The sequence below is a fragment of the Papilio xuthus genome, unplaced genomic scaffold (assembly GCF_000836235.2).
Source record: "Papilio xuthus unplaced genomic scaffold, Pxut_1.1 DF827777.1, whole genome shotgun sequence".
Classification (NCBI taxonomy): Eukaryota; Metazoa; Arthropoda; class Insecta; order Lepidoptera; family Papilionidae; genus Papilio; species Papilio xuthus.
Window position 1 is genome coordinate 2,038,624 of NW_013530872.1, and position 13,227 is coordinate 2,051,850.

The 13,227-nt window shown below is 35.1% G+C and overlaps 3 protein-coding genes across 3 annotated transcripts; 2 read left to right on the forward strand and 1 right to left on the reverse strand.

The window, feature by feature from the left end:
* Window positions 1-100: 100 nt before the first annotated feature.
* On the reverse strand, window positions 101-3,421 carry LOC106115901 (proliferation-associated protein 2G4). Its single transcript, XM_013309542.1, has 8 exons — window positions 3,271-3,421; window positions 2,840-3,074; window positions 2,441-2,594; window positions 1,825-2,046; window positions 1,359-1,451; window positions 930-1,043; window positions 617-763; window positions 101-329 (listed from the first exon to the last, which is right to left on the reverse strand). Exons 1-8 carry the CDS (start codon window positions 3,353-3,355, stop codon window positions 240-242), a joined length of 1,140 nt encoding a protein of 379 aa, XP_013164996.1. The 5' UTR covers window positions 3,356-3,421; the 3' UTR covers window positions 101-239.
* Window positions 3,422-3,709: 288 nt separating this feature from the next.
* On the forward strand, window positions 3,710-7,048 carry LOC106115627 (UPF0415 protein C7orf25 homolog). The gene is made up of 8 exons (XM_013309062.1): window positions 3,710-4,172; window positions 4,253-4,436; window positions 4,944-5,080; window positions 5,251-5,405; window positions 5,743-5,954; window positions 6,223-6,357; window positions 6,433-6,575; window positions 6,760-7,048. Exons 1-8 carry the CDS (start codon window positions 4,020-4,022, stop codon window positions 6,841-6,843), a joined length of 1,203 nt encoding a protein of 400 aa, XP_013164516.1. The 5' UTR covers window positions 3,710-4,019; the 3' UTR covers window positions 6,844-7,048.
* An 889-nt stretch (window positions 7,049-7,937) lies between these two features.
* LOC106115554 (transcription initiation factor TFIID subunit 4-like) lies at window positions 7,938-10,262 on the forward strand. Its single transcript, XM_013308984.1, has 2 exons — window positions 7,938-9,740; window positions 9,958-10,262. Exons 1-2 carry the CDS (start codon window positions 9,434-9,436, stop codon window positions 10,260-10,262), a joined length of 612 nt encoding a protein of 203 aa, XP_013164438.1. The 5' UTR covers window positions 7,938-9,433.
* Window positions 10,263-13,227: the final 2,965 nt, after the last annotated feature.

The window sequence follows — 13,227 nt, forward strand, 5'->3', positions numbered from 1 at the left end:
TATTATTTTATTAATTCAAATTTTACAAATACTTTTATTTGTGACCGTAAGAAAAAAATGTAAATGAGAGTGATTTTACGATAACAGAAAACTAAGGGAGTTGAAAATAAAATATCCTCATATAATTAATTTATTTCCAATGTTAATTTTATTGTACTGGATGTTTTGCATGACGTCAGTGAAAAAAATTGTATAAATTTTCAGCGATATAGTCCTCCTTGTGAGGGTGATCAGATATGCTATGCAGCAGTTTCAACCTCCATGGCTTCTTCTGTGCCAGTTTTCTTTTTCTTCTTCTTGTTGGATTTCGCAGAGGAGTTCAGAAGGGACTGGCAAAACAAAAAATGTTAGTTAACAACTGGAAAAATATTATTTTAAAATAATACTGCTGTAACAATTCCAAATTATGAATGTAGTAATTCTTCAAACTGAAGTGTTAAGAAAAACAAATCAGCTCAAAAAAATCACATTTGTTCTACCCTGTGCTTGTTCAAAATTGATTATGTGGAAATCTATTTTGAAAGATATCAGGGTGTGCTATTGAAACATATTCTTGAAAGATGTATTAGACATCTCCAAAATACACTAATCAATTTTTCTTAGAAAGTATATTTACATTAAGCTCGGGATCCTTGATGGTGCGGTCAGTCTTGCACTGGCTCTTGTCGAAGGGCAATCCGGTAATTCTGTGCGTACCACTGGGTAACAGTAGCGCGGTGAACTTGAACTGCGCTACTAATTCTCCTGGCCGTTCATATAAAACCTACAATATTAAACATAACATTTAAAACCTTAAAAACTATGTGTAAAATAAAACTTTTAGACAAAAAGCAATCAAGAATTGTTTCCCAAAACATTTGGACCTATATTCTGCAAAGAATGGACAGCTAATGACAACATACAAATGAATTCTTTGGTTAGTAACATACCTGGAATGGTTCAATAAGCTTGTGGTTGACACACTCAACCACACCGAGGCGAGCACTTGTCTCCTTGTCAAAGCTGCGTAAATTGAATGGCATTGAGCCATGCTTGTTGCGTACCTTGTAAAAAAAGGTAAAAATATAAATAACTCTTTCAAATTTACACAAATAGTATTTTTGTAATAATCTATGCATTTATTTTATTGTTTGTTAAATAAATTAAATTGTCCTTTAGAACTTTTGTGGTAATGACTTATTCCATTGCACTACTAAAGGGTTTCTCAATGGATCAAACACATTACATTTATGTACCCTGAAATATTAATAGCAATACAGCATCCAAGTGTATTACTTAAAAAGAAATCAGGGATGAAATCTCTGCCATAATATTTAGAAAAAAAAATATTTGAAAAAAGTGATGTGATTGTTATATACCTCACTATAGAACATTCTTGATGCTTTCAATTTAAGTTGATAAATTTCATCCGTTTTCTTATATATTGTACATCTTGTATCCATTTCACGACCCTAAAAGTAATAAAAAATAATTTTAAAACATATTAAACACAATTTAAATATAAACAAAGTTTAAAATTGTATGTAGAAGTATATTAAGATCTGAAATGTATGATAAACATTTCATAAGAGTTAATACTGCTTTACTTTTCCCTGAGTACTGCCAGATGTGTTATTGTAAACTAAACCTGGAAAGAATTCAGGGCCTATTAATAGAAACTTTTGCTATAGTTATATGTGGAAATGTTTAATTTTTACTTCGCACACAAACTAAAATTCAGTCATTTATTTAAAAAAAACAAAGAGAAAACCAACACCTTAACATGCGATGGCAAAATTTATGAATTAGCAAACAAAGGAAATATTAGAATGTTTAATTACTTACAACACCCTCTCCTGTAGAAACAAGCACATCCATTCCATACACTTCATAGGTTTCCAACGTAGCTTTCTCATGTTCTTTACGCTGAGCTTCCGAAGGATTCTGAATTATACTCTTTTCACCATCAATGCGGAATTGTTTTAATTGGTGCGAAAGCATCCCTTCAACAGGTTTACAACCATATTCCGCACTAATCTTTTGTACTACATCTGTTATTGCTTGATTCTGAAAAAAAAAACAACTTTAGGCTTTATATCATAAAATTCATGTCTTAGAAGACTTAGGTTGAGAAAAAAATAAATATTTGATGTAGTAAAGTTCTTTTGTTAAAAATAATTACATTTTTGACAATAAGATTTTACATTATTTTATCCTGAGCTTGTACCAAAATTAACTATATTAGATAATATGGAAAGATTCAGGAAGTTATAACATTTTCCTACGCAAATCATATCTAATCATTCTTAGTGAGGAAGAAGCATAAGATAGAAGTTGCTTCCTGTTATAAAATGTTATGGTTACTAAGACCAATCTTTTCAATATATCATGATTTTAAAAGTAAAAAATAATATGGAGAAAAATCTACAACTTATATAAATAAGTATATGTATATATATACCTCATTGCCTGGTCTCAATAATCTCAAGGCGGCTTCGCTGGCAAGATATGCAGCAAGGAGAACATCTGCTGCACGCCCTGTGACCTCCCCACCACCAACCACCACAGTGTGGGCAACTACCGCGATAAAGCCATCTATATGAGCACCAAGATCTCTGAATAAAAAAATATTACTAGTTTCAAATACAATTATGGACATAGTAAGTGTGCTGAGAAGTACAGCCTCAAATAGTGTGATTAATTACAATGATTTTTTTTAGTTTTTATTAAGTAAACATATAATAGTATTAAGTCAAAGTTGTGTCAAGTAGAAAAGATAACAGGAAATAGTTAACTTAAGTTCTAAAACTATTTGTAATCCATTTTATTGAACTACAACTAACTTTTGTGTTATACTCACATCTTCGCAAGATCGCCTTGTTTTAGAAAGTAATCAGTTTCGCTTGGAATCGGTGAAAAGTGACATATACAATTGTTAACAGACACACATGTCGAGAATGCAATGCCCTTCTTAGAATCTTTCTCTTTTTTGAATACCTTAGATGTTTCTTCTAATATTAACTTGTCGCCAAATTCACATATTTCTCTTGCAGACGCCTCGGGCACACATTTTGCAATTACTTGTTCTAAAACGCCTGGAACGAAGAATAATGAATTACCACCTTTTCAGTGAATCGAACTAGAAAAGTTTTAAAGTTTCAAGAATTGGCTTTAGAGACAGCACGTTGTCCGCATGGCGATGACACGCGTCCATGAGTCGAGTACATGGAGAAATCATTTATTGATGAACCGGTTAATTTTTGACAATTATAGATACATCGCAGTACTTACGGTTAACAATTTGACCCGCTAATTTGTACTTGGTAACAACCAAGTCTTCTGCAATCGTTTTTTCGACTTCTTTGTCGTCAGCCATTTCTCTAAACTGTAGTTTGGTTAGTCGGGTGCTTGTTTCTGGTTGGCCGATTTGTTGGATGTAGGTCACGTGACAATGACGTCATTTCAAAAAAGTCAAGAACTCTGAATGCGTTCGAAACATAGTGTAGTAGCTATTAGTAATTTTTTTTACATTCTATTGATTGTAATTTTTTTATTTGACTATCAACAAATAAAATATAAACATTTTCCAATTTGTAAGAGAAATTATTATTTTTTAACTACGGTTTTGTAAAGATATTTGTGTTTTTATTTCTTAAAAACAGGTTTGCGTCACATTCTTTTGTCAATTTTTGAACAGTTTTGATTATGACATTTGACATTTTGATTTTTGGTTTCAAATCAAGTAAATAAGTCAAGACAAAATACTAAATAATAGATAAAATTAACGAAACTTTAGTAAGGTTGTTTAAATAGTTTTTAATTCGACCTGAACGTATAGTTTAACAGCAATAAAATTAATCAGTAATAAGTTACACAACGGAAATTTTTATTGCACAATTTTTACCGGTGTTTAAGTTGTTACATTCATTAAAATAAAATGAAATCCTCTTAAATGTAATAAGGAATTTTGTGTGAACAAGTGTGACATGCGAATAATCCAAAAATTATTATAGTAATAATAGAAACTTATAAAAAGTAACATGGCTCCTTCAGCTGAGGACTTAAGGAAAATGTTGGATGAAAAAATAAAGTTCGGCTTGGAACTTATTACAAAAATTAATGTTATAGAAGAATTGGACGGCAATTTGAAATTACAAAGGAAAATACGACAAGAGATACATTTTTTGCAAAGAGTAAAGATTTTTAAAGCTAACCTCCAACTTACATTTATCCAAATATATGCCTCGTTTTAATATGAAATCTTTTGTTTCAGTTACAGAAATCAGATAAGATCAAAATAGAACAACTGGCATGTTCAAATCTGAGACATTTAAGTGCTTTGGTTGATTGTGCAACAAGACCGGGTGCTGTCGCTGTGTGTAAAATATTTCATATTAATGATGAAAATAAGTTATTGGTTGATGTTATTAGTGATAATGGAAAAATATGGAACAAAGGTATTTTAGATTGTATAAATGTAAGAATAAGAATAAATTTATTTCACAAAAACATGTTAGAATAATATACAGTGAAGTATATTGCAGACCCCAAACTAGGCTGAGCCTGTATCTCGGGGCCTAGCAATAATATAATAGTATAATTAGTTGTAAATTAGTAGTAGAAAATTAGTATACTGATGCAAATTGCTCTGCTAAGAAGAGCCATAAACAAGAAATTGAATGGAATTAAGACCAAAACTTTGTAAATGAACATTTTCACTGAAAGCACAAGATGGTCTAATACTATGTATACTATATACTCAAAAGGTACTCAATAAGTCAAACTCAGATCTAAGATCTGTCTTTTTAATAATTTCAGCACATTGAGGTTTCATATTATTATTTATAACTTAGTACCATAGTTATTTGTGTTATTTAATGAGAAATGTGCTAGTTTCTTTAGTTATTAAGCTTAAGTCTAGATTTAGAGCAGACTTTAGAACTTAAAATTGTTTCCTATTCTAGTGATAGCTCGGAATCCAAAATCACTATCTGCACTTAGTTCCGGTAATGCTTCATATGGTGCAAGATCAATTGTAGATCAAGCACAAGATTATGTAGAGTGCGCCAAACTCTACCCATGTATGTATCAAGCACCAAAGGTTAGTACAACTACTGAAGAGTTGCAAAACAAAAGATATAAAAAACAAAGAGAACTTTATTTTTTCACTTGTATCTTCATTGCAAATGCATTGGTGTTTTTATTTGTAAGTAAAAGTTGCTCTTTGCTACTTGCTCAATTCTAACTTGATTAATATTCTTGCTATTTTAGGTTGTGTTTGAGTTTGTCAGTGGAATAGAAGAATCATTAGCAAACAAATTAAAATCACTTGGAGTTGTAGTAAAAGGTGAAATTCTACCTGATTCTAAACACAATGAAGATGATTGTGACAATTCATGGGAGTCTGATGAAGAATTACATTTTAAGTAAGTGTTAAAAAAAAACATATTATCAACATAAATCAGTTTAAATCATACTACCCCATTAATACTTATATCAGAAATAATATTAAGGATAAAGCCAACTTTTTAATTTTCATTATTGAATATATAAAGTTGTAGGACAATGCCACATGGATATGTAATCTGTGGGAAATATCCTCTTTAAGGTTATTTCACCATTAATGAAAAAAAAGTTGAAGTGTATTATAAATTCAAACTTTGTGCCACTTTTAAAGTGATCGCGATCTTAAAGTAGGGCGACCTCCATAAAGTTTGAAAGGATTTGTACAATACTAAAATTACAGTTGTTTTACATTTACAGTGAACAAAATTCCGACCAAGAAGTACCACAATGTCTAGAAAGTCAACTAGAAATAAAAACTTTAAATCTAGACGTCAGTGCAATGATGGCATATGTTAGTAATATGACAAATGGCCATTGTAACTATGTGTTCAAACAAGAAGTACTAACACAACAAGCTGCTTGGGAAGCGGAAAGACCTGTGAAGCCAGTACTGGATAGATTATTCCAAGGTATGATAAGGTCATATCTTACTAATATTATAAATGCCAATGTTTAGATGGATGAATGGATGGATGTTTGTTTGAAGGTATCTCTAGAATGGGTGAACCGATCTCAATGAAATTTTACATATAGAACATAGTCTCGAAGAACACTAAAGCTACTAATGTTTTTTTTTAATTCTGAGTGGATGGAGTCTTGGGAGACCGCTGGTATAAAATTATTCAAATTGTGGTATACTACTACTTTATATACTAAAATAAGCACTACTATTTGTAGGAAAGACTTTAGTGTGCTGTAGAACAGCATGGGATGATTTTAATAAGATTATTGATATTTTGGGAGGACCTTTAGAAAAACAAAGGACTGCATTGTTAAAAGAGATGATCAAAGTTTATCCAGATGACAGTGGTGGTAAGAAATATCTTATTACTAATTATAAATGTTTACGAAGAGAGGATTATTCTAAAATTTGGTTGGTATTTATAGGTGCAGATGACTATCCAAGGCAAAATTTGAAAATTAGAGGCCATGTGAGATTGCGTTCCAAAGTCATATTCAATTTTGGTCACAGAATCAAAGCTCTTACTGTGTCAGCAAATGAAGGTTTCGTTAGAGCTGCTTTGCAACAGGTATGTATATTTGTTCAACAGGTGTATATGAACAAATTTTTGGCGATTAAGGTGTCATGAGATTTCATTAATGTTTTTATAGTTTGTCGGTAATTTTAGTGTGGCAACACTCTCACTTCCTTATATACAGTTTTATTTTAAAATTATCCAACGATTGTGTTTGTTACATTTTTTTTTATTTTAGGGTGTTACCTATGCGGTTTTCATTCACGAATCACGAGCCCTTACAGAAGGAAAAGAATCGACTGGTACTAAAATTGACTTATGATTTTTCAAGCGTCTATAACAAATAAAATAATATTTTAGAGGTAATTTAAAGAATTAAAAGGTATAATTCTTTTATTTGTTGCAATATGTGCTTAGTAATGGGAATATTAACTAAATATTTTTGTGTAAATACCACTTGTGATATTGCATTGCATCGTGAGCAATAATTTGTGATATTATTTATTTTGATATAAAAGATATTTATATTTGAGTGTTTCATTTATCCACATTATTAACTTCGCTCTAAAGAGCAAATAATAGTTCTTGTGACTTTAGTATGTTTTATTTTACAGTATTTCACCTCATCCGCCTTACTTTAGTAAAGGCGCATGAGTGAAAAACTAGGAAATTGATATGAGAGGGAACAAAAGGGATTTCATTCTCTTGACTAATTAGATACACAAACGGAGAATAAAAATTGTCATTTTCAATGCTAGCAATATTATGAACAAGTCTACGTTGCTACCAACCTAAAAAAATCAATCTGTCAGTTTCCTTTTTGACGTTTGAAAGTATTATTCGAGGGAAAACAATTTAGGAAAAATAAAAGCATTTCGTTAATTGCAACTTTAATTTTTATTTTAAGAACGAAACATAATGCTAACTGCTTTCGTAATAATACCATTATTGTTTAGTTCACCAACAAAATACCCCAACTTTGATAAATGCTTATTAGTTCCAGTTTGTTTATTTGATAGCTCATATTTTCTGATAGAACTGGAGTAGTAGTGTCACTCTCGTCGGGAGAAATAGAATAACACTGGAAAGAGATTAGCTCCTGTCTGTTGGTAAAATATTTAGAAAATTGCTAAAAAGACAATATGCATTGAAGTAAAACAAATCGTCATCATCAAGCTCACTATACTCCACTGAGGAGCACGGAGCCTACCCTACCCACTAAAACCTGACTGCCCTCTGAAGCATCGGGACGGGACCACGGGCACGCTTTCTTCTTCTTCTTCTTCTTCTTCTTCTTCTTCTTCTTCTTCTTCTTCTTCTTCTTCTTCTTCTTCTTCTTCTTCTTCTTCTTCTTCTTCTTCTTCTTCTTCGCGTTCGCTTTCGCTTTCGCTTTCGCTTTCGCCTTCGCGGCGGCGGCGGCTGGCTGCGGCAATATGCCGTGCCTCGGCTGGTTAAGTGTTGACCCATCGAACGCCGACAGAAAGTGCAAGCACAAAACAAGATGACCCAACTCGATCTGTCTCCACTTCACGACTATATTCGTAACAACTGTCAAAACGTCTTATATAAAGATGGTGCCTCGACCCCTCTCAAGCCAGGTGCTCTGCTCTGATTGGTCGTTACTTAAATTACGATAATAATGTTATCTAGTCTAGGAAAAACGTAACTTAAAAAGTAAGATCAAATTAAAAGTTATTAGAAGCTTTTACAACATCAATAAACATTAAACATTACACACTATGCGTTAAACAGTAATTCAGTTGACAATGGCTACTTTATAACTTCCTACTTTAAATATAATCACAATGGCTTTCTCCGACATGACGGGGTGATGCCAATATAAGAGACCGCACCCTCATTTTCGGGACACACTCGCCACCGAACACTGAAGCCAGCGGAAGCTCTGCCCGTTTGACTAGCCAAAATAATTAATCATTTTAACTCTGATAGTTGATTAAGTTAATCTTGTATTTTTAAATCATTTTAGTGTTAATTACATTTACTCAATTCTGTTAGTTTTCTTATTAATTCAAATAGTACTGTAGTAGTGTATAAGAGATTGATTTTTTTTTAATTTTCCCTGCTTCATATCCTTAAGATCAGAAGTGGGATAGTGAAACTTCCACGTCCTTGTTTGTACATCCTGATACGATGTGTTTCCCTTGTTATTTCTTTAATTGGCTAGTCATACGATCAGAAATATATTTTTGGAAATAGTAACTACCCTTGTTTAAAAGGACAAATTAGCACTTTGTTTTCGTGTTTCGTATAATATACGTAAGTAAGACGTGATGTGACGGTGTGATCAAGTTTTATAATGTCAACTTTGGTGAGTACGTTCCAATTGTTTTCTTCTCCGCTTTAAAATAACAAATAGAAGTTGTATTTGTTAGCTTTTTGTGTAAATTTTAGAATGGCTCAATTTCACCGCCCTCACGTCTGCGAGCCCACAAGTGAGCCCGCATCCTAACCTAATTAACCTTTTTTTTTTTAACGAGGGGCAATGCACTTCCACACCCCTGCGCCGGGCCAGTGTGCAATGGCGCAGGGAGTGTGGGACTCGCCTACAGTCGTTCGGCCATACCCACTAAAACCCCTCTAGCCCTCCTCCTCGCCATATGGCCGGGTTACGGGTACGCGTGAGCATTCTTCCGCGACCCAGCCCCACACCTCAAACTCCGACCACGAGGGATGCAGGGGGGCAGGATAAACCAGTACCCTTCCCACATCCCTCGCGGCCCCTCCATCCCTCCGGCCACGAGGGATGCAAGGTGGGCAGGATAAACCAGTACCCTCCCACAGCCCTCGCGGCCTCCACACGTCCACGGCCACGAGGGATGCAGGGGGCAGGATAAACCAGCACCCTTCCCACATCCCTCGCGGCCCCACACCTCAAACTCCGGCCACGAGGGATGCAAGGAGGGCAGGATAAACCAGTACCCTTCCCGCATCCCCCGCGGCCCCACCACCATAGGCAGTACGGAGGCAGACAATCGTCCACCTCCGGCGCCTCCAACGGTTGGGGCCCGGCTAGCGCGCTAGACCTGTCGGAACACCATCGACTAGTCCTGCGCGCACCGCCAGGCCCGGGTCCGGCTAGCGCGCTAGACCTATCGACACCTCGTCGACTAGTCCTGCGCGCACCGCCAGACCCTGGTGTTTGGTTCGCGGGGCTTGCGCCCTACCCCGACACGAATGCCGGGGCGTTCCCCTATCCACCACCCGGGGACGCGATGCCGGGGCGTTCCCCTATCCACCACCCGGGGACGCTCCACGTCGGAGTTCACCTCTCCGCCCACCCGGACAACCGAGCAGGTCCATGGAGCCTAAACTACCCTAACTTATCCTAGCTAACCTAGCTATCCTAACTACCAGTGTTTGGTTCGCGGGGCTTTCGCCCTACCCCGACGCAATGTCGGGGCATACCCCTATCCACCACCCGGGGACGCGCCACGTCGGAGTTCACCTCTCCGCCCACTCGGACAACCGAGCAGGTCCGTGGAGGATAAACCAGTACCCTTCCCGCATCCCCCGCGGCCCCACCACCATAGGCAGCACGGTGGCGGACAATCGTCCACCTCCGGCGCCTCCACCGGTTGGGGCCCGGCTAGCGCGCTAGACCTGTCGGGACACCATAGACTAGTCCTGCGCGCACCGCCAGGCCCGGGTCCGACTGGCGCGCTAGACCTGTCGACACCTCGTCGACTAGTCCTGCGCGCACCACCAGACCCTGGTGTTTGATTCGCGGGGCTTACGCCCTACCCCGACACGAATGCCGGGGCGTTCCCCTATCCACCACCCGGGGACGCGCCACGTCGGAGTTCACCTCTCCGCCCACCCGGACAACCGAGCAGGTCCGTGGAAGTCCGCGGTGCCTGTGGCAACCATCAGCGCCGAGCCCGTTCCTGCCGTTGAGCCTGCCGTGTCGATGCCGCCGCCGTCGCAGTTGGGCGAAGCTGTGACTGCGAGCTCGCTTCAAGGGTTCGCTTCAGGCTTCAACGACTCCGTCCTCACCGGAGCGTCCCGCGAGCGCTACGTCAGTCCAGGCCAGCGCCGCCGATCGCATCATCGATGCGATACGATCCATATATATACCGGTGAGATCTAACCAGCCTTATTATATTTCTAATTTTGATCCGAGAGAGTCCTAGACCGTGCTAGGTCTTCTAATAATTGGAGTGATCACGAATGTCTTTCTCGCATTGGTAATTGTTTACAAGGAGATGCTAAAACGTGGCTCAGTGAATGAGTAACGAATGACCGCAGTTGGAGTAATTTTAAAAACGAATTTAAGCCTTTGTCTTTATAAGAATTTTTTATAATATTATTATATTTTAAATCTAACCTTAATAAGAATATTGTAATTTCAGTGTGAATTGTGGGATGAAGTGTATTATAATTTTGAGTTAGAAAGCTGATGTTTTCTTCTGAGAAGATTTCCAAGAACCATGTGGTAATTACATTGTGTTTTTTAATACAATAGTACTATATTTTGTATTTTTTGTTGTTTTGACTATTATTCTATCTCACAACATATCAAATAAAGTATCAATGACTACACTTGATATTTTATGTACGTAAATAAAAATTATTCCATATTTACGTTAAAATGTTGCTAAATGTTTTTATATTCGTAATTACTTAGTAAAAGGCAATGAAATGAAAGTTCGCTTTGAAATTGTATAGAAGTTCTTAATAAAATAACAGGTGATGCTTCACAAAACCGAATCAAGCCAAATTTCCATTACATGTGTCTTAAACGATAGGGATAGAATATTCTGACACTGGTTTGGAAGATTTTTTGGGGTCGTAACTTAAGTTGAAAAAAAAGGAAGAAAACTACATAGGGTAAGTTAAGTTTGGAACAATAGAAAAGCGCAGGATAAGGAAAGCTAGGTTTATAACATGTAATAAATTACCAAAAGCAAACTGGAAAGGTTAGGTTTGGAACATTTTTAATACCATAAAAAAACATCGAAAAAGCGAAAATATTTTCTATTATAACATGTGATTTTATAAAAATTGTGAGTGTCAGCATACCTGTTACAAAACTGAAAACATTATGAAACATTTTTTTTATCTTAATGAAATAAATTAAGACCCCGAAAAAAAATCTTCATAGCATATATTTCATCTTCAGCAATCTTCATAGCAATAATACTCATGATGATCATTTCCTAAAGTTTAAAATTGATTTTATGAAAACTTGGTTTGATTCGCTGTTGTAAAGTTGTACCAAATAAAATTATTATTCAAATGTTAAAAGACTTTGTTTATTGTTGTGTTTGGGTTGGACTTTAAAATGGGAGTGTGACTCACTTTCCAATGACAAATTGACCGAAATTTATTATTAAAAAGTACACATCTTTAGGTTTGTTTATAATAAAATTATGAATAACATCAACAATATGTGATTTTATAAAAACAAAGATATCTGTAATAGTTTATTTTTCTAAATAAACTAAGTTACCAGCAGTTACATCCAACCTCTGAAGTTTTTGTAACTTATTAAATTATGAGAATAAGCTTTACAGTTATAATTAACTACAAAGGAAGAACATTGTATGAACAACTTATCAATTTTTAATACTTTCTGTTTTTAGGTGTGAAACAAGTAAAAAGCAGTAGAAAACATAATCTATGCATTCACAGAAATAGAATTTGAATAAACATAAAATTTTACATTCTTTTCATATTTAAAAGAACTAAATGTTGAACTAGAACTTATGACCTTTTGCTGATTGCTGAAAAGTAAATTTACAACAAAAATTGATGAAAATAACATAAAAGTAAGTACAAGACATATGCCAAATTCTACATGGTAAGTGGTAAATATTAAGTATTAATAATAATTCCCAAAGCACATATTTCCAGCAATTATTTGAACAATTTTAACCTTTTAAATTGGCTTGATATTTAGTATAAAATGGTTTGCTCGAAACATGAAAAAGATTCAATAATAAAAATTAACTTAAACATTATTTAGGTTGTGTGTAGAATATCTCTCTATTATTGTTTCAAATATTGTAGATTAAACTGTAAATTGCGTCATATCATGACAAGTTTTTCAAACTAATTTGATTTATGATTCTATCTACATTTCACAAAAATGGGCAGGCAATAAAAGTTCCTATCTGTACCTGTAAAAACTAATCATCATTTTTACATGGTTTGTGAGTTCCATCATTGTAGAGAATTGAATTTCAAAGAAGTTTTGTAAGTAAATGGGGAGAAATCCATATAATCAAAGAAAACCAGTTTTTTTTTTAATAAGGTATGTAATTAGGTGAAAAGCAATAATTAAATTGATTATGTTGTAGACTTGAATCAATTAATTACCATTTCATACTGTTGCAGATGAATGATTGCACCTCTTCAAGTTCTACAGAATTATAAAATGAAGGAATCTGCTTCAGAATTACTGACTGCATGTCGCTGCAACATCTGTGCTGCAAAGTTTGATTGTTTGAAATATTGTAATTCTAAACTAAATTTTGAAATATAACTTATTATATGGAGTAGTTTAACCGCAAATCTAAAAAAAGAGTGGTGACTCTTTTTTGCAGGAAATGCACTAGCATAATAACTATATTAATGTCAATATTGATATAAAGATGTGTAACCTATACATTATTTATATTATAATTTAGTGTTTTATATTAGTTTGATGTTAATATTATGACAATTTTTAGAAATATGTATTAGA

What these genes read in the sequence shown, in the direction of transcription:
- LOC106115901 (XM_013309542.1), bottom strand. Translation starts at nt 3,355, where the DNA reads ATGGCTGACGACAAAGAAGTCGAAAAAACGATTGCAGAAGACTTGGTT. An exon ending in CAAGGCGATCTTGCGAAGAT is followed by an intron (nt 2,595 to 2,839) that starts GTGAGTATAACA and finishes TTTTTTATTCAG; the next exon opens with AGATCTTGGTGCTCATATAG. An exon ending in CAAGAATGTTCTATAGTGAG is followed by an intron (nt 1,044 to 1,358) that starts GTATATAACAAT and finishes TTTTTTTACAAG; the next exon opens with GTACGCAACAAGCATGGCTC.
- LOC106115627 (XM_013309062.1), top strand. Translation starts at nt 4,020, where the DNA reads ATGGCTCCTTCAGCTGAGGACTTAAGGAAAATGTTGGATGAAAAAATA. An exon ending in GATGAAGAATTACATTTTAA is followed by an intron (nt 5,406 to 5,742) that starts GTAAGTGTTAAA and finishes TTACATTTACAG; the next exon opens with TGAACAAAATTCCGACCAAG. An exon ending in TTAGAGCTGCTTTGCAACAG is followed by an intron (nt 6,576 to 6,759) that starts GTATGTATATTT and finishes TTTTTATTTTAG; the next exon opens with GGTGTTACCTATGCGGTTTT.
- LOC106115554 (XM_013308984.1), top strand. Translation starts at nt 9,434, where the DNA reads ATGCAAGGAGGGCAGGATAAACCAGTACCCTTCCCGCATCCCCCGCGG. An exon ending in CGGGGCGTTCCCCTATCCAC is followed by an intron (nt 9,741 to 9,957) that starts CACCCGGGGACG and finishes ACCCCTATCCAC; the next exon opens with CACCCGGGGACGCGCCACGT.